This window comes from Colletotrichum truncatum (assembly GCF_014235925.2).
Source record: "Colletotrichum truncatum strain CMES1059 chromosome Unknown Contig_0007, whole genome shotgun sequence".
In the NCBI taxonomy this organism is placed as follows: domain Eukaryota; kingdom Fungi; phylum Ascomycota; class Sordariomycetes; order Glomerellales; family Glomerellaceae; genus Colletotrichum; species Colletotrichum truncatum.
Window position 1 is genome coordinate 254,918 of NW_027222404.1, and position 25,139 is coordinate 280,056.

The 25,139-nt window shown below is 48.3% G+C and overlaps 6 protein-coding genes across 6 annotated transcripts; 2 read left to right on the plus strand and 4 right to left on the minus strand.

The window, feature by feature from the left end:
- Positions 1–1,092: 1,092 nt before the first annotated feature.
- CTRU02_210449 (uncharacterized protein) lies at positions 1,093–4,849 on the minus strand (the record flags this gene model as incomplete). Its single annotated transcript, XM_036732184.1, has 2 exons — positions 1,093–3,661; positions 3,720–4,849. 2 exons carry the CDS (start codon positions 4,847–4,849, stop codon positions 1,093–1,095), a joined length of 3,699 nt encoding a protein of 1,232 aa, XP_036576110.1.
- A 6,720-nt stretch (positions 4,850–11,569) lies between these two features.
- On the minus strand, positions 11,570–12,370 carry CTRU02_210450 (methyl transferase-like protein; the record flags this gene model as incomplete). The annotated part of the gene is made up of 1 exon (XM_036732183.1): positions 11,570–12,370. The coding sequence occupies one exon, from the start codon at positions 12,368–12,370 to the stop codon at positions 11,570–11,572; it is 801 nt and encodes a 266-aa protein (XP_036576109.1).
- A 1,202-nt stretch (positions 12,371–13,572) lies between these two features.
- On the minus strand, positions 13,573–14,633 carry CTRU02_210451 (beta-lactamase domain-containing protein; the record flags this gene model as incomplete). Its single annotated transcript, XM_036732182.2, has 2 exons — positions 13,573–14,479; positions 14,533–14,633. The coding sequence occupies 2 exons, from the start codon at positions 14,631–14,633 to the stop codon at positions 13,573–13,575; spliced, it is 1,008 nt and encodes a 335-aa protein (XP_036576108.2).
- A 1,750-nt stretch (positions 14,634–16,383) lies between these two features.
- On the plus strand, positions 16,384–18,635 carry CTRU02_210452 (uncharacterized protein; the record flags this gene model as incomplete). Its single annotated transcript, XM_036732181.1, has 5 exons — positions 16,384–17,006; positions 17,071–17,243; positions 17,355–17,504; positions 17,599–18,226; positions 18,284–18,635. 5 exons carry the CDS (start codon positions 16,384–16,386, stop codon positions 18,633–18,635), a joined length of 1,926 nt encoding a protein of 641 aa, XP_036576107.1.
- A 513-nt stretch (positions 18,636–19,148) lies between these two features.
- On the minus strand, positions 19,149–21,969 carry CTRU02_210453 (fungal specific transcription factor domain-containing protein; the record flags this gene model as incomplete). The annotated part of the gene is made up of 9 exons (XM_036732180.1): positions 19,149–19,369; positions 19,422–19,640; positions 19,699–20,174; positions 20,244–20,396; positions 20,452–20,644; positions 20,731–21,240; positions 21,319–21,587; positions 21,654–21,754; positions 21,880–21,969. 9 exons carry the CDS (start codon positions 21,967–21,969, stop codon positions 19,149–19,151), a joined length of 2,232 nt encoding a protein of 743 aa, XP_036576106.1.
- A 1,129-nt stretch (positions 21,970–23,098) lies between these two features.
- CTRU02_210454 (retinal pigment epithelial membrane family protein) lies at positions 23,099–25,134 on the plus strand (the record flags this gene model as incomplete). The annotated part of the gene is made up of 6 exons (XM_036732179.1): positions 23,099–23,265; positions 23,326–23,593; positions 23,648–23,788; positions 23,851–24,165; positions 24,225–24,334; positions 24,417–25,134. 6 exons carry the CDS (start codon positions 23,099–23,101, stop codon positions 25,132–25,134), a joined length of 1,719 nt encoding a protein of 572 aa, XP_036576105.1.
- Positions 25,135–25,139: the final 5 nt, after the last annotated feature.

The following is a 25,139-nucleotide window of genomic DNA, read 5'->3' on the forward strand; positions in this document are numbered from 1 at the left end:
TCTTTCTTTTATGTTGTTGAAGTTGTTTTGTTGGGTTTTGAAATGGAAAGAATGTTGAAGTTGGATGTAGAAGGAGTTACCGACAAAAGGCAGGTAAAAAATGAGAAGAAAGAGAGACGAAGGCGTAACCCAGCTCACTGCCTGCGCCTGCCTGCCTTGCCTTACCTTACCTTACCACAATCAACTAAAGAACCGAGGGTCGAGGTGGGGGAGGAGCTCCACGAATACCACTAAAAGGTAGCTACTGTACTTACGTAGTATGTGTTCTGTACTCCGTACACTGGGGAAATTAGGCCCTTGGCTCTGTCCCACGTGAATTCTAATCCCCCCCAGTCAGCGCTCTTTTGGCGCTCTTTTGGGCCCCAACCCCCGCTGTTGTCACTGTCGCCTGCAGGGCAGGGGGACCTAATCCCCAACTACATAGTAATTAAGGCTACCGCCCATCATGTCAACCACTCCTAAAACCTGTTCCCCGGCAATCACATGCAAATATGACGGACAGCTTGCTTCTCCAACTACCTGCAGCACCCACATATAATAATAGTATTATCGCTTCTTTTCAATCCGATGCCATGGGCCGGTGAGATGCCTTGCATCCGAGCTCATCCGAGCAATACCATGACAACTGAAAACATATCAAACATCACCTTTCAACGCATCAAGTCGGGTCACAAGAAAGGAGAGCCTTGTAGTAAACTTTTCTCTTGCTCTTATAGAGTACCGAAATAAGCTGATAAGGGTGCTTTGCCCGCTATGTCTCCCTAACTGCAGCTTGCCCTAATTGCTTCATCTCCAAAGCATCCAGTCCTTCATTGACTTAAACACAAGACTCTGCCATATCTTTTATCCATTTCCCCCTGCCCGAGACACCTGGTAACTCCTAATAACGGCAATAACAAACTACCCGGTTTTCTTCATCGCTGCCGCCACCACTTTGCTTGGCAAGAGTGGATAAAAAGAAGAATAGGAAATAGAAAAAAAAGAGAAGGAAAAAAAAGAAAAAAGAAAAAACTGTTCTGCTGTCACTTGAGACATTTGCTCCCCCAAAATGTGGCTTTTGGCCATGGAATCCAGTCTTTCCCTTGAGATTCTCTACTCAATGTGCTCAATAGCCGCATTCTTCGCCGTCACCCATCTGTAAAACTTTGTTGCTTGCGGCTGAGCTCCACGGCTGCTTCCCGTAATCGAGTTGCTCTTGAATCCGAATCGTTGCTCCAGCGACTCGCCGTCCTCTGTCTTGAGAACGAGCGTCACAGTCCATGTCTTCTTGTCCATCTTTGCTGCCTTGACCTGCTGCGCATCCACCTTCGCCTCCAGGCCGTCTGCCGCTCTCGATCGAGCAACCCCGCGGCTTTCATCCTCGACGTCAAAATGGAGAAGTTTGTCAGGGTGTGTCCAGCTCTTGTCTCCCTCTGAGAAAGAAGCCACATCAATAGAAAATCCGTCAGCTTCCTTCTTATATCCCTGGACTGGGGAAGCCGCCCCGCTACGGTCAACGAGAGGAGAGCGAATATTAGCCGACGCAAAGCGAGGCGATTCCGAGCTGCGAACTGCGCGCCATCGATCGTCGTTGGCCAGGCTCACGTGCGTCATCACCCTGGGTGTGCTGTTGTCTGACGAAACGCCATTACTCGGCATCTGGCCGCTTGCACCGTTTAGCTGTTGAGCTGCTCTTCGGGCGGCGGCCTCACGCTCATGGTCACCCAGAGCATTGCTAATGCTCATCCGCGGGTCACGCGTGCTGCTGTCTGCGCTTCCGCTTCGACGTGTCTCTGTGCTTGTTGCCTCGTTGATGCCTTTCATTGAGAGAGTAGGTGACGGCTGTTTGCTAGAATCATCACCGTTTACAGACAATTTGGGGCTAAGCATAGCCTCGATACCCGAGATCTCAGTACTGTGCTTGCTTTGACTAGGTGGTCGATGGATGCCATTTACTGGCGAAGAATGACGGCTAGTTACTTTGTTCGTCTCGATCGGCTTTTCCACCGGGCTGGGTAAGTTTGTAGCTTGTGTCTGAGCACTGCGCCGTCCCTGGGCCGTGAGATGAGATGGCAGCGGGTGTCTACGTGACTCTGTTTGGCCCGCTTGAGAAGGTAAGGGTCGGCGTGCCTCAACTAGTTTGGTTGATGTGGAGGAGCTTTCCGGACGGGTCGGAGACAACTTCTCCTTAGAAGTGTCCGGCCCAGTGCTGTTGAGGAGGTTTGCCAATTGCAATTTCGGGCTGGGTTTGGAGACTTCGTTCTCCAAGCTGGGTGATTTCGACGCCCCGCTCCGTTCTACCTGGCCAGCAGTCGAGTTTGGCGCAACGGAAATAGTCTCATCACGAGATCCGCCTTCTCGTCTACGGTCTCGCGACGCGGCAGATTCGTTCGTTGTCGACGTGTTCTCGGGTTCCTCCACATCGTTGTTTCGAGAGGTGCCCAGGTTAATTTCAGTAGTGCTTCCATTGGCAACCAGATCGTTGCTTTCCTTCGCCTCGGTCGACACGCGGCTCTTAGACGGTGTCTCCTGCGCAGCATCCTTCATATCGACTTCATCCTTCCTGGATGAGCGCGTTCCAGCGGCAGCGCCGGTTCTGGCAAGTCCCCAAGTACTGTCGCTCAGCCGCGACGTGGGGCGCACCTCCTGAGTGCTCCGCCTGAGGGGCTGAGGCGTAGATGGTTCATCGTCTGCCATTTCTTCGTCCGATCCCTTTCTACGACCCGTGGCCTCGACATAATCCTCGTCTTCAGAATCGTCTACCTTGGGAGGATTGCCGACAAAATCGTACATCTCCACGTCTTGGGAAGACTCGGACTCCGACGCGGAGGACGGCAGCTGCGAGGGAGCTTCGATGTCCGCCGGAACATGGCCCTCGGTCGCGGCTGGCTCAGATCTTTTGTTGCCTAACAGCATATCCTCAAACGAGTTGAAGCCGCGAATTTCTGCATATAACTGACGCGCTCGATTCGAGGTATGGTTCGGGTTGGCCGGTCGATTCGGATCGTCTAGCAGGAAAGGTCTCAGCAACTGGACGTTTACCCATCCAAGACGGTTTTTTCCGTTCGTCTCAAACCACATGACAGGAACCTCTCTGGAAAGGACACGTGGCTCGCCGTCGCCGTATCCCTCCGCCCAGCCTGCAATGCCTTCGGGGCTGAACTTGAAGCAGCTCGGTCTTGGCCTCTCCTTATAGAGGGCCAGGTCAGAGAACTTTTCAGCCCAGCCACACATTGAGAGGTCCGTCCAACCCAAAACCATTACCACATACATCTTATTGCTCTTTGGCCACCTCGCCTGGTAGAGCTCCCCAGCCTCTGGGTTTGTGATATACTTCGTCACGTCCTGGGGTTTCGGTTCTGGCTTGTCAACAGGTTGTGGCTGTGGGGTGAAGGACAAGTCTGACGACACTTTGAAGAACTCGTGTCCTGAAGAATGCCGCTTGCCACCAGACTTGGGGCCGTGCAGTTGGTTAAGGGGCTTGTATCCGCTTTCAAACGCCTTTTGCACCACTTCATTGTTCATCTTTGCAAGCTCGTCAGTGCAGTCAGTAACATGAAATCCAAGCTTCTGAATCGCTAGACGATGTTCCTTCTTGAGATGGCCATGGGAGGCACCGTGGAGATGCTTAGCCGCAGCTGCAAGTGCGTTCTGCTTGAAGTGGACACCATGCTCGTCACATCTGCGATTTGGTTTGTCAGGTAAAAAATTGCAGAGGCGAGGTGCGTTATTCAACTTACTTGAGTATGTAGAATATGTCTTCGTACTTAACAATGGTATGCTTGAACTCGGCCTTGCCATCTTGATAGATTTCCTGGAATTTGATAGAGAAAGGTGCCATGGATTGTGGAGTTGCCGTTCTAGCGCGCTTTGCGTCCAAGTCATGATAATGCGAGAGCTCGGTCGAATCAGACTTTCGCTTCAACTGACGATGAACCTCAAGCTGGGCCTGTCTAGCATAATCCTCTGGCCGGACGGATTGAAGGTGAACGCCATTTCTTGTGATATTCGACCTCTCGTCGCGAAGGATATGTGCTGCTTGGGTCATTGGTGGAATCGGAACACGCCCTCCGCGCATAACGTCGACCGAGTGGCTCATTGACCGTGGGCTGCCAGCCGATGAACCGTGATTAGGAGCCGATGTCAGGTTCGGGTTAGAAGAAGGCATTCCGTTGCCCAACAGCGGAGTCCGTCCGTTGGATGGAAGCATCCTTGAGTTTCCGTCTGCCGCTTGGTTCACTGACCGGTTTGGCTGATTCATAGTTCCCGACATGCGAGGGGAATGGTGGCGAGGGGCTTGGCTATACCCTTGCCATTGGTGCTGATTTTGTTGCGTTGGCATGGGAGCGGAACTAATGTTGTTTGTGACTGGGTTGGTTGTTCTCGAGGCAGGCGGCACGTTGTGCGCGGCCTGTGTGTGCAATGCCGAAGTTTGTGGTCGATTCGCCAAGGCCGTGGAGGAGTTGGAGGGGTTAGTAGCCGCCCCTCGCCCCAGCAAAGTAGTGGGAAGGGGGAATTCCATGTGATGTTTATGGTATACATCCTTTTCGTGCTTGCTTAAATCTTGCATTGCAAGGTCAAAGTTTTGCTTGCACTCAGCGAGTCGGCGAGTCCGAATTTCCGCTTGGTAGTTCTGGAAGAGCTCAAGCACCTGCCTCGGCAGATTTTGCGATTCGGCAAACCGGGCCTGTTCTTCCAAATCACGACAAGTGCTTTGCTGATCATGGTTGAGTTTGGATTTGAGGGTCTCCTTCTCGGCCTCGAACCGTCTTCTGACCGCCTCCAGTGTGGTGAACCAACGGTCTCGCTCTTGTTCCAGATTCGACTGAACGCCCTGTGGCGCATCACCGGCGGACATTTGGCTTGCCATTGTGACGATGGTAACGATGATAAGTAATCAACGGCAGCGAGAAGATTATCTACTTGGTTTCTACTCGAATTAAACAGGACTTTGTTTAGTCTTATCGAGCCATGCCCATAATGCTGTACTTGTCAACTTCCTGCGCCAGATATCTGTTCAGTGGTTAGAACCGGATTCGGGCCTCCTGCTATTGCCAGAATGTGCACTCTAAGATGGTATACATACCAAGAGGTAGATCTGCAGCCGTAATGATGACTTGGTCTTGCCTGGGGTAAGTGAGATGAACAGTGCCAATATCTGAGGTAGCAAACTCCAGTCCAACGGACAACAGCGCGAGTGCAGGCAAAGATAGGGTGCAGAACAACACGTATTCCACTTTGAGTGGTAATTAGTTGTAGGATCAGCTGATGATAAGGCTGGTCTGTGACAAGACGCAAATCAAAAACTCATTGAACTGAGAAGAAGGCGCCGGATGAGAAGTGCGGCGGTTATGAGATGTCGCCCAGGTGATCTCAATGATGTCGTGGTGAAGAAGAGGTTCGATTGGGGAGATACAACAACGGTATCCGGGTATCTGTATGAATGGTGGATATTCAGTCTGCCTGGAGATGGCTCCTTGGATCAGCAAGAGACCGGGCAGAAGCAGGGAAAGTTGGAGGGGGTCATGGACAGTCAAAAACAAAAAGTTGTCTATGGAGGAAAACGTGTGGTGATGGTGGGGGGGAGGCGAGAAAGGGCAACGGGGGAACAAAGATGGTGGTAAAGATGAGAGAATGTGGAAGTAGTGTGTTGGCTGGGGGTATCAGGGGAAATTAAGCTAAGCCGCAGTTTTAGGAAAAAACAGCGCAGTGCGCCGGGTAGCAGGATAGGCAAGTTGAACGCCTCAGGTAAGGAAGGCACAGGAAAGTATGAGAAAGTATGGAACGTTATGCTGGTCTGGTATGGTATGTGTGGTACATGCCATAGCCAAGAATAGGAAGATGGGCTAGACAGGTTCGTACGTACCTTTTCGGTCTAGGCGTGGATGGCGAGGTAGAGGTAACAATCTGTGGATGAGTTGAGATAGGATGTAAGGAGGCAATGAGGAAGGGGGGTGTGTGGGATGGATAAGGAAAGTAGGGGTAGATATGAAAGAAAAAAAAAAAAAAAAAAGAGGCCAGGTAAAGAGAGGCAACAAAAGGAACGGTTAGGCAAAAGATAATCAGATTAATCTGGTAATGAAAAATAAAAAAAGACACTGAGAGTACACCCAAGTAGGGGAAAATGCTCATTTGGTGGCTCCTAGATTAGAGACTGGGCTGGGTCACGTTGATTTATCACCGGCCTATTATTGCGTTCCTGACAAACGAAGCGTACCTACCAGCCGAGGAGGCCAAGGCAAGCCGGGAAGGCAAGTGCAAGGCATAAGGTACCTTTCTTTTCCATTGCAAACGCAGGGTACTTGCCTCTTGTGCGGTACCTGCTGCTTCCTCGTAGAGACAGGCGAGGCAAACAGGAGCAGGAACAGGGGAGAGAAGGGGGGGCCGGTTCCATAACTGCCACTTGCTGACAGGCAGCTGCCCATTTCACTTCGGGGGGCAGCACCTACCTAGTGCAGTGGACAATCCCACCGGTACAGACACATACAGCGCCGGAGAGAGTGGTGGGTACCACCAACTTAGGGTGGATCTATCCCTCCTTCAGGCTGTGTGTATCCACATGCCTGTCCTACTATGTGTATCTCGGCTATAACGTATTCCGTACGGTGAGTGGAAGAGTTCAACTGCTGGAACGAAGCGCTCTTTCTGTAGAGTCCGGCCTCTTTTTTCCATGTACTTGGGGACCGGTCTCTTGAACAGACTTTGTTTCCTTTTCGTTTCTTCCTTATTCTTTTCCCCTTTTAGTCGTCTTGCTGCATCTTCATCGTATTCCTTATCTGGCTTTTTATTTTTTTTTTCCCGGCATCAATGGATTGACTATGACACTTCTCTTTTGTCGGCTTCTTCGCACCAAGCCATTTCGGGTAAAAGTTTAGACACTAAAATTACACCTCGTGGCTTACCACTCCACTCCCATTACAAGTCGCCCAGCAAGGGAGAGGAAGGAGTAACCCGCGCTGCGCACGGCGTCTGATGCACTATGATGGATCTATTCGTCTTATTCCCTCCATTATCACGTTACGACCGTCCATTACTGAATTCAAGTTGACATGAACTGTATCCGTAAAGTGCCCCCGGCCTTACCTCCATTTTTTGCCTTGGCCAATGGGGCTGCGTCGCCTCCTCCTCTTACACATTGCCATCATCTCTATTGGCCCATTCTACACCTAGATTACAGATACGCAACGCCATTTCCGACATGGCACGGAGCGACCACTCATACACGAATAGTCGGAACCCGCATGTACGGATGTCTCCGCTTAGACATTCCAGGTAGACGATTATGCATGCCTTGCCCATGGATTTGCACCGCCGACACTGGAGAACCATAAAGTGCGACTCGGTCGTATCACACGCGAGCAAACCACGGACTTATCTCTGCGCATACTTGCCCAATTCAATGTACATTGGCTATTTGGTAGTGCGGATATTCGACAAGGTTCTGGCGCGTGTCCGTCACCCCTGTCCCTACAACCATGAGTTGCACCCCTCCAAGGGACTTTCTATGGCTAGGGCACTGGTATATCGTACAGTCATAGAGCACAGACTAAGCCGTCTCATTGGCCACTTGAGTTGCCAGTATTTGCTATTCTGGCAATTTTCGCCCCGTGGTACTCTGTCGCATTCGTCGTAAAGTGCCCCCCGCTTGCCACACTATTACAGCCCCTGACATTGACACTGGCTGGTCGTTGGCCCTGTGCCTTGTTAGGTCGTAGCGTAGCGCCAGCGCTGGGACGACACCTTGAAATCAAATGGATGAATAAGTCCAGTCCAGTTGATCGGCATCTTGCTATGTACCGACAAACACCGGATCGAAGTGTTTTTTTGGGGGGTATTTTCTGGTTTTGACCCCTCGCAACAGGTCGCTATTCCAAGCCAACAAATGATCAACCCTTTTTCTGTCGCAGTTCCTTTATTAATGCCATCAAAAATAGGACTCTTTTTAATTTTCATGTCAACTTTATCATGTATCCGCGCCTACGGCAATTCCGACTCTAGGCAACTGTTTAGGCAACTGTGATCTTTCAACCACGACGAGTTGTGTATTATCCAATTGTCGCCCCGCCTTGACGAGATTTATTTCTGCTATGGGGAATTGGCCCAAAGACTTTCTCTAGGCATCCGAATAGACTGGCTTGGGATGGATGGCGTACCTTGAGTGCGCCGTCATATCTCCCCCCCCTGGCACATACGTACAAGCACACTAAAAACTAACACGCATACGCACACACGCACCCGCATGTCCACGCTCGCACGCGTTATATATTCCGTTCGGTGACTTTTGCTAATACTTACTCCCACTTGCCTTGCTCTTCGCTCGCTTTTGCCCCATTTGCCGTAAACTGAAGGTACACACTTTAGGCGGAGTATCTGCTACAACCGCCCTCTCTTGGCGTCGCACACCACATCCCACCAAGCCCCGCGACCCAAACACAAACGCAAGCGGCCAGCAGCCAACCAGTGAACAGACGAATTAAACGCTACGGTTGGTTATACTACCGAAAAAAGCAAGAATGCCCACCATCCCGCATCTCCTTTCAAGTCACTGTACGCGCTACGTATAGATTGTATCCGTAATCTCATGTTAGTGTCACCAGCGGCACGGGTCTCAAAAACTTTCTTTTTCCAGATTGGTATGACCATGAACCTCCAGGTTTCATTCTGCCTGTCATTGTATGTCAAGCCCGTCTCTCAAAATGCACGGAAATGTATTACACTTTTTGCATCTAATATTTTTGCCTTTTCAACCACCAACATTCATGATTCTCTTCATACTCGCATCTCTGACAGTAATTTCGGACGATAGGTCCGGCATGGCCTTAAAGATATTCGTATACTCGTGTTCAGAATCTTTTGCGTGTCACTAGTCCTGCTCACATTTTCCAATCTGTCCGTGGTGTGCGGCTGCCGTATAACCAACACGAGGCCATCTAATTCACATGTGGCGAAAGGCTGAATGGAGTATTCAGGTCTACCTATCCGTATCCAAAGGTGTACCGGTTCTATATGACATGTGGTATGGGGGGGAGGGCCTGGCAGTAAGATGACGCCATTCAAACAGTGGATTATGTAAACAGCCTACTGAAAGCGAGAGCGAAAAAGAAAAAGAGGATCCCGGTCTCCGAATGACCCGAGCACGACGCATACACAAGATTTTTTAGCCGAGACCTCCTAGAAAGGCGATGTCAAGCTCCTCCCCTTCAATATCAGCATCCCACAATACGGACCCTGCCAGGGGTCCATGATTCGATTGCGAAACAGAACACTCTGTAACCCGTCCAATATAATCGCTGCCTGTAAGGAAAAGCACAGGCGAACTTGCCTCTTCTTAGAATAAGCGGGCCCTGCAAAACACTTATTTATTTTATTTTTGTTTTTATTTTACTTTTAGTTAGTTTTAACACTGCCGCTACCTTACATACTATCTGAAGCACTTCGGCTTTATGATGATCACGCCCTGCGATTACACGCTAATCATTCTGAGGGTCTCATGTCAATGTTTCTTGCTCAAGATGCTTTGCGTTTTTTTTTCCTCATAGAGCTCGTTATCAGTAGATTTGCCAAAGCTCAGATTGCTGTATAGCACTCTTCCTCCCACTTCCCTTTCCTCCCCCTTCCCCTGCTCGCATGATTCCCAAGCCGCAACCCCTGCCAGCCAAGTCTTACCAGCGCTATTCCCTTTTCCGTCCAATCCCCGCCTGACACGCATATGCTCAATGAGCGCCACACCTCTTCGACCTTCATGTGCCTCGTTCTTACCGCCTTGCGTATAGATACCGGCTATTACTAGCTTGGGATCTTAAGTGTTTACGATTCGTCGTCTTGTCGCGACGTGCATTGCGCCATTCAAACCAACACGCACACTATTGACTGCGTTTGGTGACAAGTGACTCACTAATATTGCGAAACCCTCCCCCACTGGGCTTAATCCTGAACGCTAGCCTTCTTTTACTTTCCTCTATGAGATTCCACAGGCAACCTGATATCAATGTGGCCGGCTTTGCCGTATACGGTGACATTCATGAGATGAAGCTCCGGACTTGCCTCAAGTGTTCCGATTGTCATGAGGATCGTCGTTCCTTTTCTTTTTGTTGAACTGGGGGGTGTGCAGAAATGATTGAGAAGAGGGAAAAGAGTTAAACGGGTTACTGCCTTCACTCAAGTTTCTATGCACAACACAACTGACTCCCGGAACACTCCAACAACCCAAAAGCATACGGTAAGTACTATAATAGCAGCACGAGACTTTAGCCAAGAATGGTACGCGGAGTACTCCGCGTATCAATTAGTATGGAAGTTTTCCCTCCGGACCAGCATCCCTGTATCTTGGTCGTAGATCACTAATCCCCTGTTCATTTACCCGCTCTTCTTCCTACCTAACCGAAGGAACTCTACTAGTGTACGTGTACGAGTATTATGTCCCTCTGCTGTGGCCGGGGTGTCAATCAATTGATTATCGGTTGCCAAATGGCTGAGTCAGGCAATGGACTTTTGCCTGACAGAGATTAGAAACCTCGAGACCCACAAAAGAAAGGAAATTGACATAGGATGCCGAGTTTCTGTACAAGTGATTATGCGACTACCTCGGACCGATACCGATTCCCGAGAAACAGATGGGAGATACTCAGCCTCGCTTTCGAGATGGGGTCGTAAGGGAGGTACCCCTAACGAAGATCCTGTTATGCGTGTGTGTGTGAGAGAGAGAGACTGAGAGAAAGAGAGAGAGTGTGTGGGTGTGAGTGAGTGTGTGTAGTGCATGCAGACACACACTACCACTATAGCAACCTAGGCCTATGCCACAGCTTTAAAGAAAGACTTTCCCAACTGGGACAGTATTCCCCATGTGGCAAGTTACCTGATTCGTGTTGTTGAGACCAGGCCTCAAACCTTGCCCTTTTGTATTCCTAAAGCTCCACGGAGAATTAGAATTGAGGGTTTAGGAAGGGGAGTTGCTGCGCGCCAGTTGCAAAACTATCCTCCGAGTAGATCCCCGGCCACGCGGGCGCCCGTGTGATTCGCATAGGCGCATCTCCCATTCGTCCCTGGTCCGTCGCCATCCCGTGCGTGCGCTGCGTTGCGCCTACTTAGCCGTCATTGACTCCATACAATTTACCGATTTAAAAAGCCTACATGGGTGGGGCCATTCATTGGTCGTTAACAAACTTTAGCCTAGTTTTAAGTTATCTGTGCTTTGGAGAGTAGGCTTCTGGGCTCCTGCTTCTCTACGTAACTATCCTTCACTAGCTTCGGGTGCTTGACTTTATTTCTTCCCGCGGATCGCATGGTAAATGCGACCCGAATCCCGATCCCTCTCCCCCCCAAATGTGCCCCAAGCCCCGAATTTTTGCCTTGCGGAATGTGGCAAGCCCTGAGAGGAAGCGCCAATTCCTTTTTAATCTTTTTTAATTGACCATCACGGGGACCACTAATCGGGTATGAGAGCCGAGCCATTATGTTGTCCACACTGACGATTCCATGTTATTACGTAGCATATTGCTTCTTTTTTTTTTTTTTTTTTCGCAGAACAATACGAAAATAAACGTACAACATCTCTATAAAAAAAGAAAAGATGAAAAATATTACAAAAATCTTATATTTTACGACAGGTGATCCTAACGCCTCCCACCTTTCCGGACGCAAATACTTCATCCACAGCATTGTAAAATGTGATCAAGTCGGTATCCACGGATGGGTGTCCGGCTCGATGATGCACAAAATCGGCCCAGGTATCCGATATATCCACCCACTCGGCAACCTCGAACCCCGCCTTGGTTAGTTCTGCTTCATATTTCTGTCTATCTGGCAAGTCGGGGCATGAAACGGACTCTCTGAGCAGGCTCAGTGTCTTGTCGTCCAAGGCCGTCCGTGCAAAGAAGTCTTCAATGTAAAATCCGCCGCCCACCTTCAACATTTCCAACGCTTTCTTGAAGAGCGCCTCGCGCTCGGGGATATGCAGAATACAGAGGAATGACACGATGTGGTCTACCGGCACGCCCATCCGGTTGGAACTCAATTCGAGGAAGTTGCCGTGAATAGACGAAACCCTTCCGGCGGCCCCAGACTTGTTGTTAATCGTAGTCGCAATGTCGTGGATGTCCCCCTGTAACTCGATACCTGTTGTTTCGACCCCGTAGTGCCGGTAAAGGTATCTGCCCGTCCCGCCAAACCCAGACCCTATGTCCAAGACCCGGTCTCCGGGTTTGAGGCCGAGCTGTCTGGCGGCATTATCGATTGCTGCGTTGCCTAGATAGTGCATGCAATCAAACCCCCCTGTGTCCTCGGCATCCCACATCGGCTTGTCTTTCAGCTGTTCCAAAGTTCGATGAACCCGGTCCAGTTTGTACAGATTCATATCCGGAACGTCGGACCCCGGCCGTGTAGAAGAAGCCATGGTGGATGGTGGAGGTTGGACAGCAGCCTAGCTCACACACACATATACACACACACAACAGGTCCGAAATCTTCGCTCACGAGGTGTTTTCCCCAAGTAAAGTTTAATAAAATGGGAAGACGACGGGTCAAACTCTGGCAAGCTCGTTGTATCGGGAGAAGCAGGCCTGATTTTGATGAGAACGGCAGTTGAGTAGCGAAAGACTCTTTTTGATAAACTTGTAAATTTCCGCGAAATCTTTACCGCGGCTAAGAGTCTGGTTGACGTTGAGTCTAATAGTGTTTTACCCCTCGCAAGGACACACACGGGGCGACGTCACTGGTCCCTTCGCTTTTTGCAATTTTGCACGTCCCTGCCGAACGAACGGTTAGACTTTCCTCCTAGAGAACGTGTCAAACTAGCATGATAGTCCACACGTGAGACGATGGCACGGTAGTTCTTTCACAAGCGTTGGCATAGTGACGCGCTATCTCGCAGTAAACCCGCGTTGGACTGGTCACGAGCGAGATCATCGCTCCGCATGGTTGGATGGGATTTCTAGGCTTCATCGACGTCACTTCTTAGCGAGTGATGATTCTGTGGCGCACTAAGATATACTAGAGGTGATGATGGAGCTCTGTTTCTTCAATAGAGTAAAATCTGAAGATTAGACATGGCTGTGCAAACCAAGTCTCGGATGTTCACAAAGGACGGGGAGGGCCGGTTCCGATGATCAGTTGCACTCTGGACCGACGGCTTGCTTGGTCACGTAGCTTTAATTCATCCATGACAAATAGTTGTAAATATGATTCATCTATTTTGATGTCGACGCATCTTGGTTAGTCTTCATCAAGGTGTTGCGATTCGCCATCAGACGCCATTTTGACTGCAAGTTTCTGAAGCACGACAACTTGTAGAAGATGAGACTGGCTGTTATAGCTGGGACATAAAGATCTCATGCCGAAAACATACACTACATTACACTGTACAATTTTATGTTACATGAAAACATTCGGTTGCATGGTACCTGCAGAATCTCGGCTTTTTGTTATGTACGGCATATTTGTCCACTTATCAGACTCTTATTGACTCTTGCTAGTTTGCATTTTTTATATCGTGTACATTATTCACGACACTGACCCTTCACTCACAGACTTTCATAAATAAAATCGATAAAGTTCCTCGCATGAGCTCATGTGGTTGTGCGACAGTAAGCTGCATCCTCACCGGCCACCACGAGACTCTTGAATCGATTGCGCATTGCTCTTGTGTACCTCTTCATACTGAGCGAAATATATCAAATCGCCCTTTGCAACGTCTTCGGCTACGACTTGAGACAGAGGCATGTTCCATGCAGCAGGCTGTGGTACGTCCTCCGTCATGGCTGCGATGTATCTCAGTGTTGCATTAATGAAAGTCGAGTTATACCCCCCTGCCTCGATCCGCCCAGGTTCTCCATGTGCTGGAAGAATCTTTGAGATTTGGAAACCCGACATTCGCTGAAGCTCTTTCTGATGCGTGGGCAGATCCCTTGGTTGGGCAATGAATGTCGCCGTGTCCTCAAGTGTGTCGCCCGCGAAGAGTAACTGCTTGGACGGTATATACATAACCGTGCCGTCGGGCGTATGAATCTGAAAGTTGTGAAGCTCGACGGTCAGATTGCCGACTTTCATCTCCCGTGTCCCAGTGTAAAGATCAGTCGGTGGAACAGCCTTGATGGGCGGATCGTCAGTGGCTAGATTCTGTGAGTTACGGTCAACTGTACGGGCTGTCCTCTCGTTGCCGACAATAGTGGCGCCTCCTTTGGAGAAAACCTCCGTTCCTGCGATGTGATCGTTGTGAAAATGGCTGATCACGACGGACATCTTGGTGACACCCATGCCTTGGACATGACGCATCACTGCCCCCGCGTGGTCAGGGGTAATGTGTGCGTCAAAGATGATGGCTTCGTTGCCTTCGATGACGGAATACGTTGAGACTCCCAAAGTAAACGCTCCATCGTCCAGCCAGTTTGGTTGATCTGAGTGAAATCGCTCCCCGGTCCGACCATCATAGTACGCAAATATCCCCGGATAGGGGTTGAGAATACGCAGAGACTGTAATGGATCCCCCGTTCTAGCTCTGCTGACACTGAAAGTCGTTTAGTGGGTACTCGTCATCATTCTCAGTCTCGAGAGACTCACAGTGAAGATGCCTCGTCCCTCGGCCCTAAAATATGACGTCCAGTAAGTCCACAGCCGCTTGCAAGAGTCGACAAACTTAGGATGGTAGCCTGGTCTTCCATTAGTTATATACTCAACACGAAAGAACTGTCTCGCATCTCCAACTCACGGCCAACATGTTTCAAACAATTTTCAAAGCCACAATCGGAAAATGAAGTTCGTGATTAAACAAATACCACCGGGAATAATGTCAGCTCAGTCTTGGATCATACGCATTCAATGATTGACGACGCCGCGAATCTCAGCGAGCAACGGCAATGCATCTATCATGAATCCGAAATTGCAAAATACTCTCGACTTCCTTATGTACGCGTCGAGAAGCGGAGGTGCTTGAAACGACCTGAAACGTTGACCGAAGTTCCCGGCTGATGTTTCAGCGGATGACACCTACAAGAGGTCGCTGACGAATGATTTAAGCTTACTGCCTCCGGGTCGCTATGCGACTCGAGCTATGACACTTTTGTGATTTGTTGTGGATGGTTTTTGATAACGCTGCGTCGTTTAGACGTGGTGAAAGGGTTGGAATGATCAGTCAGCTTATGTACTGTTCCTGTGCTTGCTTAAGAAGCTGCATGGTTTGTATGATTATAGTCAGCAAAATGGCGAATTAAAATACGTTGCTGTAGTGGTTCAACTGCATAATCTTGTAAGCTGCATGGGGAACCAAAGGCAACAAAACGAATCATCATGAAATAAATATTAGGAAAAAAAGAATCCACGGCTATAATCAGCACTAGCAATGAAGAAGAAAAGAATGAGACGCTTTCTTCACCAACTCACCATAATCTCGGTGTTCTTTTGCTCTTAAGCTACACGATCACTTAAACCTGAATCAGATACCTTCAAACTCTGCAACAATTTCCTAAGGCCGATCTTATCAGCCTTAGGTGAATGCGGCCAACCACACTCAGAAAAGCCCTTTGCAGGTAAAATATTCCTTAGGTGAGATTCCCGTCAAGGCGGATAAGATGGTAAGCTTCTAGCATCTTAAAGTAGATACGCAGAACATACCGCTGAGACATTTCTGTTGGAATGATTCTGAGAATGAATTGGGTAGCATTTGAAAGTCAAACGAGTCGTCGGGTGTTATTATTGAGTACATGATGTCGTAGTCTTAAATGATGCCTCATAGGTGGGCAGCTTGAGCGCTATACGAAGGTGTCTCAGACGCTAGCGCTTTGGTCAAAGCAAAGGCTAAGACGATAAATTCTAGGCAGAATGGATCTTTGAGGCGGTGCTGCTTTACTATGTACAGCATCTGTCATTGCCATCGTGCGATTCGCACAATGGAACAATAGCATGTAAAAACGGGTATAGGCTAAGCCAGACAGGTCCACACAGTCTAACCAAGCAACTATGGATAATCGTACAGAACGGTGTCGATCCTGACTGTGTAGAATTTAAACACCCTCCGATAGGGGCATAATAAGCAATTTCAGTCCTGAGATGAGTGGCTACTGGAAATTCGACCCCTGCATCATACGCTAATTCGAGCGACTGCAGCAGCTAGTGGCAACTGAGATCTAGGCAACGATGACAATCACTCTTTACAGGGAGAAGGATCAAACAGTCCTTCGACAGCTTATCCAAACTAGGTGTAGTGCTTATCCTGCAATACCACCAACCACTCACTGTTGCAGTGACACTCATATTTTCGGTGCCCGGCAGAGCCTAAAAGAAAGGTGGCCCCCAAACTAACGTCTCTTGCAACGGAATTGAACAAGGTAGGTATCTTCCTCCAATACAGCTACGGCACATTTGTTATGATTGCAAATTTCGTAGCTTTGGTCTCAACGGAAGAGCAGAGTGACTATGGGCCCAGAAAGCCGGAGCAACGTTGAGCGCCAGACTCGGCGCAAACCAGTACCGTCCTATATTCCGCCTTTGGGATACGATGAAGCTTTGCTTCTGGCTTCCGCTGACACGCAAGCGCAAAGTTGGGAACCAGCAGACATGAAGTCGAACTCACTGAGGGAAAATTCACAGCAAGCCTTTGCGAAAGGAACAAATAATAACGCAACATTCGGGGTGCGTGAAAGCGAATATGAACTGGTAACAACAGACGAAAATACCGGAGAAAGGAGACTGCCTACGCAAAGATCACGTTCGATATTTTATATCCTGCAGGGTTGGTGGCCAGAGCTTGTGTGGTCTCTCGTGAGCATTTTGTGCCTTGTTGCGCTCGTTACGGTGTTGAGCTCCTACGACGGCAAGCCTCTGCCGAACTGGCCTGCAGGGTTCACACTTAACACTGTCATCGCCTTCATATCAACTGTATGCCGCACAGCATTTGTCCTTCCAGTAGTGGAGGGCTTGTCGCAATACAAATGGAACTGGTACAAGTCCCCAAGGCCTCTGGCGGATTTCCAGATTTTCGACCAAGCCAGTCGAGGCCCATGGGGCAGCTTGAAGTTGTTGGTTACTACCAAGGGCAGGTGAGGGAGTCTACTTGAATTACGGGTTTTCTGGTGACAAGTCACTGTTTCTAATTAGTGACAGAATCGTGGGTCTTATGTCTGCAATCATTCTGGTGTCGGGGATCGCGACCTCGACACTTACGCAGTCTATTGTCACATACCCAACCCGACCAATTGCCCTAGCGCAGAATGATAGCGCACTCACATTGAGAAATGAAGGATACTTCTGGGCAACTGCAAACCAAAATGCAGTCAGTAAGTTTGTCCCATGCCCTTCTATCCCTCTAGACTCAGCTACCTGCAGAGGACTGCGCGTTCATCAGCCTCGGCTGGAAGTCTTAGATTCGCCCAACTGACAAGCTACAGGAGATATTATGTTTCCAATAAACCAAGCCATTCCCCGTAGCCTCAATACGCCGCCGGATGAGGTTATGCCGTACCATCAAGCAAGCTGCCAAACTAATAACTGCACGTGGCCACTCTTTACCTCACTTGCTGTTTGCGTGGATATGAAGAGTAAGTTCCTTTACTTGAGACTACAACAAGTCTTGTTGCCACCAGCAATCTTATGTTTTAATTAAAGTCACTGGATAGCTAATAGTCGGACTAGATGTTACTGACCTCTTAGAAACTGACGGCGACCCTACTGCGCCCGGCACGAACGCTACTCTCCCCAATGGCGTAAACATGCAACGAAGCAACTATGGGTATGGCAACATGAACATCTCCACAGGCACTAGTCTATCGTATAACGGCACCGAGATTTTGGAGGCGAAACTTTTCAACTTCTTCGTCTTGAATGGTCCCACACTACGAGCGACGGAGATCATGATGCACTGGTGTGTTAACACCTACAACGTCACGGTTCAAAATAATGTACCAATTACCCAGAAAGTAGCGTCATACACGAAGCCCAACACTGGAGAGGTATTCGTGAAGAGTTATAACAGGACAATCAACGGTACTTATTTGACCTCGCCGGATAGCCCTGGGGCACAATATGTTGCGGACGGGCTGGGCCTCAGTGAGATTGCAACAAGTCTTTCGAAAACAATGGAAGGATACTACATCGACTTGGGTTCATACGACTTCGATAACGGTGTGGGAATTTATGCCACAGCCCTTTCACGCGCAAAAATTGGCATAAACCCAAGGAACGAATCTCAAAAACTAGACGATGCCCAGTTTGAGACGCTGAAGAATCTCACGCAGAACATAGCTAGCGGATTAACTAATGCGTTAGCACCCCCTCTCTTTTGAAACTATTAGAACCAAAGCTGATTCTCATTCAACAGGCTACTCACGACAAATGAAAGTGGAAGCGCTTGGCAAGATGAGCGATTTGTGGAAATACGTTGGCCATGGCTGTCGTTGCTAGCGGCCCAGGTTGGGCTTTCGATCTTGACGCTTCTCATCATCATCATACAAACTGCAGGCTTGGATATTGATATTGTGAAAGGATCACCACTACCGGCACTGCTTGCTATCACCCCAGAAGATAAGAGTGCCCTCTTGAGAGAATCCCAAGATATAAATGTGTATAGAAAAGACATGGAACTGCAAGTTCCGCACCTCAGAGCACATGGCATTGTTGGAGGCCTAGAGAGAAGGGGGGAAGAATGGGTTCTTAGAAATGCTGCAAGGTAATTATGCCACTTCGAAGCACACAAGAAAATAGACATATAACATGCGCTGCAATGCAATTTCTCCTTCACTTTGTTTCTCGATTGGTTGCTGGTCGTCAAAGAAAACGCCGTCTTACTCCTCGAGAGAGCAACAGTAAAATAACCCGAGGAGTTATCTCTTTTCCTTGTTGGTCTAGTATCGTATCCTAATTTGATGCACATCTATTAACACTATAATTCATATTATTACCGATCATGTTTCTCGACGTTTCAATACTTGTCACGTTGCTTTACTTTCAAGTCCCAGCAGAGGCCATTCGAGGGAGTCTTCATCACACATAGGCTTACATCATTGGCTTCCATCAGAATGCGCTTGTTAAAGTTCCTGAAAACTTGGATTAGCCAGAATAAGACACCCAGTATTGCTTCTAGTATAGATCATCACTGGCGATGGCCGAGATACAGGACAGGAAGTACACAAAGGTCGTTTAAAAAATGCGAGAAGTCTAAAAGTGATTGATATATGATTTATAAACTACCAGAACAGATCTTCCGTGACAAAATCATTCATCAGTTCAGAAACTGCGAATGGCGCATCGACGCCAGAGATAGTATACAAATTCGGTGGAAGAAAGTCCATCAAGCTTGAAAACTCGTCTCCTGTGTCGTTTTGCACCCCACTGGAAGATGGTTCTATATTCGTAGATGTAAAATCACTTGGTACAGTCATTGGACATCCACTGGCTTTCTCTGGAACTTTGAATTTGACTGTCAGTATAGGGTTTTATTGAAGGTCGAGGGAACTAACCTGAAAGACTCTGTACCAAGAATATCAAAGCCGCAACGAAATTTGAACATTTTTCTACCATCGGATTCTGTCTGTCAAGTCGTGAGATGCAAGTCACTGCATTCCTAAGAATGTCATCCACACGTGAGCTTGCATTGGCGCAAGCTGGTTCGGGGGATAATGGAGACAAGCTTTCGTCGATGAGCTTTATGGCAATCACAACCAACGCAGCGTTGAAAGCTATAAAAGAAAAAAAAAAATCAGCGGGCTCCACGGCTAGGGCAAGGGGTAGAATTACTAAAGTAGAGGCTGAACCACCAGGCTCCTAGAAAGGAGACGGCTGGGTTTGCATCAATAGATACCTTGCATGCCTCAACGAGACGAATGATACTTTCCGCAGATTGGAGACATGCTTCCTTGCTGAAGTACCACCCTTGCTTTAGAGGAGCTGACCCCTGGTCCGTGTGAGGATGTTCGTGAATGATTTGAAGACAACGATCCAGGATAGGCCGATGTGACAGTATGTGAAGATTGTGATAACGGAGCGTCAAGATCACCCTGAACTTGAGTGACAAGGGGTTATCAACAACCTCAAGTATCTCGCTTCGGTCTACAAGCTGCATTGAAGTCGGTAGAGATGTTTGCCAAGTCGCCAGCCTTTGGCTAATATGAATCACAGTCGACAAAACATTTGCTATTGGAATCGTTGTGCCAGATCCAATGTTGTTCTCATAGAGCTCGTCGATTACGGCAGCAGTAACTCCGTACAGAGCTCTATAGAGTTACAAAACAAGCAGTCAGCGGGTATCAATACTAGGAACGGGACCAGGAATTGCAAAATACATTGACTTGTTCCAAAAGAGGGTACTCTCTTCTTCACCGGACCATCTCAGTTCACCCACTCCCGATAACTGGTGAAAAGAATGGCTTGGCAAATTCGTTCTAACATAACTTTGAGGAATTATTGGAGGCCGTCCAAATGTCATGCTTAATGTTCTGCGTCCTATCAGAAAAGCCGTCAAGTGGCGTTGACTGGTGAGAAACCACACACCTGTCGAGAACAATACAACCATACCACGTCCGAATCCTCGTCTCTCTTTCAAGGGGGTCAAACCTTTGAAGAGAAATTTCGGAATGGAGTCCCAGTTCCATAGCAGCTTTGACAGCAAGTCCATGTATCGCCCAGGTCTGTACTGACCTTTGGCTTCCTTGAAGGTACAGAGACATCAACAACATGACCTGAACTGCGCACTAGTTAATGAGGTATTCTTCATTCTCCATATTTTCCGATATCCAGATGACCATTTGAAGGGTCAAGTAATTGTAGTACCTGCTTCAACACTCGCCCTACACATCATTTGGCCCATTGATAGGGCTTTGGCGCGTTGGTAGTAAGTTTCTGAAATTGCTTGTCGATGACTTAAACCAAGTTTCTTAGTGGAGGTGGTGCTCGTTGCCATTGCGAGAATCATGTTTAGCAACGCAAGCCAAGAACGCCTGGCATTATTCATACCGATTGATTGGAATTGCACATATGCTTTTAAAAAGCTTTCTTCATGAACATATGGAAAGAGCAAGCCTGTGTCAGAGAAAAATTGACGGATGAGACGCGACACTTCGACATTAGGCGGCAGGTGGCATGCCTCGGATGGAGTTTCTAGTCTCCTAGAGTCGAAAGAGTCGTCGATGGGTGAATGAGACCTAGAAACGGCCAAATTATGTTGTTGGGCCTCTCGGGGTGGCCTGACCTCTGGGTGGCGGACCTTTCTAGAGGAGGTTCGCTGCAAATGATTTAAAGTTCGACGAATGTTTCTTGTGAAAGCGATGTTGGATGTTGGTCCTGGAGGGTAATTCATGTTAGGCGACCCTTGAATGACGACCAGCAGCTGTAATCGTAGGTAAATCTTGTGAAACATACCAAAATAGGTCCATGTGCCGTCGTTGGTAAACTCGATAGTGCCTACGCCATCCGTTGCATCCGGTGACACAATGTGTGTACTTCCTTCTTCTGCATGAAGCGAGTTCTCAGTGAAGGAGCTTTCTGAAGGATGATTCCGACGAGAGGAGACGCCATGCGAGTAAATTACATGCTGCCTATCCTCAAGTACCGCAGTTGGAATGAATTCCTTTAGGCGGCTAATCGCTTCTTCAACATCTGCCAATCTATTTTCTACGTGCTCCAGATACCTAAGCTCATTATTAGTATTAGAGTTTTAAACCCATTACATACCTGTAGGGGAAAATTAAGCATACTGTTTAGGGACTAAAGCGGTGTTTGCACCAGAATTCACCGCATAGACACAAGTGATGGTTTGTTCGATACAAGCTGAGCACGACGGTCTTGCTCCATCACACTTGTAGACAGAAAATCCTGGTTAGTTGCTAGGTTCCGAGAAAAAAAAAAAGCAGCCACCGGCACTAGGCAGGAATACTTTCTGCCTGTCCATTGCAATGGGCAAATCAGATGTCACTCACTCACCCGTGATTTCCGGGCCCGACAAGAACTGCAAGCGATCGGATTCCGCTTCCGCTTCCGGGTTGCTGTTACTGGAAGAGCATCGTTCTCCATCAGATTTGTCTTTGACTGCCTGTCAGATTGCCTGAATTACGTTCGATTAAACGACGAAGGAGTTTGGAGGCGGGGAGTTAGAGAGGACGTTGTGGCGATGTTAGGATTATGGACAAGCTGGGAGCGGGGAGTTAGGAATAGCCAAAACTTAAATGTGGCCCAGCACCACGTAGTACCGACAGTACGTACCAATATATCGTCATGGGCCCGGGGATAATGCTTAAATCCCCGAACTCGCTTGATTTCGCCTGTGTTGGTATCCGATACAAAGAAAGTGTCGAAAACAGATTATTGTACTTCATGGCAAGTCAAATGTTCGAGTTACGTGAGTTTACAGCTGCGATTCTTCCTCAGAAGTACATCGACAGTAACTACTCATATGAAAGAGACAGGAGGCGCCCTGAAGTGAAGGTATCACTGAGCAGGTTGTAAAATCTAATAACATCAAGCAGAATCCGCAGTCTCTTTGACAACAGACAATTGTATATATCATGTTTTTGACGCTGCAAGCGATCAACAGCTTTGTCAAAGCTTATAAGGAACACCCATAATTATCGAAGAGTTCCCCATACGATCAATTAACTTGTCTGGCAACACAGCTGGCCTTCAAACAGTTGGTGTAAGTGAAGAGCTGTTACAGAGATTCGGCGAGCATTGGCACCAGAAAACAACTCCGAACTGACATCGCTCGCATCGCAATCTATAACCACTCTTGGACTCGTCCAATTAAATATAGTTTGCAATGTCTCGTACACTATCGGTCCATCCATGTTCCGGAGAGACAACTATGGGATAGTGCTCAGAGAACCTCCAAAACCCGGATGATACATCTCACCCACACGGCCCGTGTCCACGTCCAAGACCGAGAAATCGTAATCGGGCTCGGAGGTTTGAGGGGTTGCGGAGAAGCGGGGTTGTCATACAAACCGTTCGTGGAACGAGGTGGGGTAAACACTACACTGCTGGTCTTATATTGCTACATAAAGCAGATGTAACACAGCTCCGTGTTTATCTACCTTTTTTTTTACTTAAAACTATCTATATATTCATTTCTTTATCACTTCTTAGTATTCTCTAATACCGGGGAGCAAAAACTTGATACATTTGTGATTCTCTAAATCTTCCAATCATGGTTGCTGTATCTAAGCCTGCTTTGGGATACAATCAGTACTTTCTCCCGGAAGAAGACCTGAAGTATTTGCCTCCATATTTGCGTGACGTGCGGGAAACTCCCAACGAGATAGAGTGCAAAACCACAGGAGCGTGGCCATCGTGGCTTCATGGTACATTTATCAGGTAGGTAGCAAAAGTTTGCGATGCTGATGTGCTTTTAAAGCATACTAAAGCGTCTTATAGAGTTGGTCCAGGTCGTTTCACCGTCCCTCTTTCTGAAGATGGCTCCAAGCCTAATGCCGTCATCCAGCACTTTTTCGACGGGCTCGGCATGCTACATAAGTTCCGCATGTTGGACGGGAGCGTGTACTACACCAGCCGCTACACGTCCGAGGGAGTTGTTAAAAGAGCGAAGAAAGATGGTTACCTTTCTACTAATGTTTTTGGTCTTAATCCAAACACCCCTCTGAAACACGTGCAAGATCCATGTTGGGCCTTGCTAGGTGCTCAAGTAAGTGATGTGAAGAGCTGCCGGTTCTGCAAGAAGTTTTAACACTCCATTTAGCAATCTTTATACCACCACGATGGTCATTTAGGGCCAGATGACATCAGCGTAAATGTCGCCCCTCGTCGTGGTTTTCACCTTCCACCTGATAGCAACCCACTCTCCAAAGGGCTTGCGGCAAATAACCCAGAGGCTGAAGAGGTACTTCAAGTGTGAAACCTGATTTCTATAGCATAAAGATACTGAATTTTGAGTGACATTAGGTCTTAGTGCAAGCGGACTCCAACCTACTTCAAGTCTGTGACGCACGCACGCTCGAGCCTAAGCGGATGCTTACTTATGCCCAAATTGACCCTGAGCTTTCCGGTTATGGCATTTGTTCTCACCCGCCAAAGGACAGAAAGCGGGGTCTGACTTTTAATTATTTAATTGATCCTGAGAAAGGCATCATGTCTGTCTTTGCGCTCAATATAGTAGCCAAGCCTACCTCGCTTTTATGGAAAACGCCGCTTCCATGCAAGCCTTGTTACATCCACTCTTTAGCAATGACCGACAAGTATGTCGTGTTTATCAGAAATGTGAGCATTCTGGTGACTTCTGAACAAAAGGCTTTACATCTTGACTGATAACATGCCAGCCTGTTCAAATGGATGTCAGCGACACGTCAAAGCCTATGGTGGATATGCTCCAATTCGAGCCAAATACCCCAACTCAATTTTTCGTCTTGAATAAAATTGACGGCAAGCAGTGAGTGGATTTCTGCTAAACTTAGTCCTGCAATAAAGGGGGTTTTACCACAGATTCTACATGTAACTGACACATACCCTAGCGTCGCTACTTATTCACAAAAGGATGGCTTCATGTTCTTCCATTCTGTAAACGGTTATGATTATGTGGACCCTAGGACTGGGGCAATCAACATTCACGTAGATCTTTGCAGCTACGAAAGTACCTACGTTCCATATAGTGACTACAGTCTTAGCAACATCGTCGATCCGGCCGGCCCGTTACAAAACGCGACCCTCATTCGGTATGAGCTGGCCGCCGTGGACCAAGCCGATGCAGATCATGTCTGTCGTGCGACTGTAGCGGCCTTTATTCCGGGAATGGCTTGTGAACTTCCCCGGATTGCCAAGAGCGCTTCCATGGTCCCGGGGTATCGCTACGTGTACTGCGCTTCTGGCACCGGCGGGCCCTCTCCGGGAACGGCTGTGCCAATCGGTCGGCTCGGAAACGGGTTGAAGGTAGTGCAAGCTGCGTTATTTGGAAGCCTGGCCAAATCTGACTGGAAGACCGGAACTTTTAAGCGTTGGCAGCCCAAAAACGGGGAGAGTTGCCCATGTGAGCCCGTTTTTGTGCAGAGACCAGGTGCGACTAAGGAGGATGATGGCGTGGTCCTTACAATTGTAATTGACCGGGAGGGAATGCACAGTATCCTCATTGCTCTCGATGGCACGACTTTTGAGGAGATTGCTAGGGCTGACATGCCGCAAGTTTATGGACTTGGTCCTCACGGGTCTTTCGTGGAGGGGGACTTTGGCATTTAGGGACA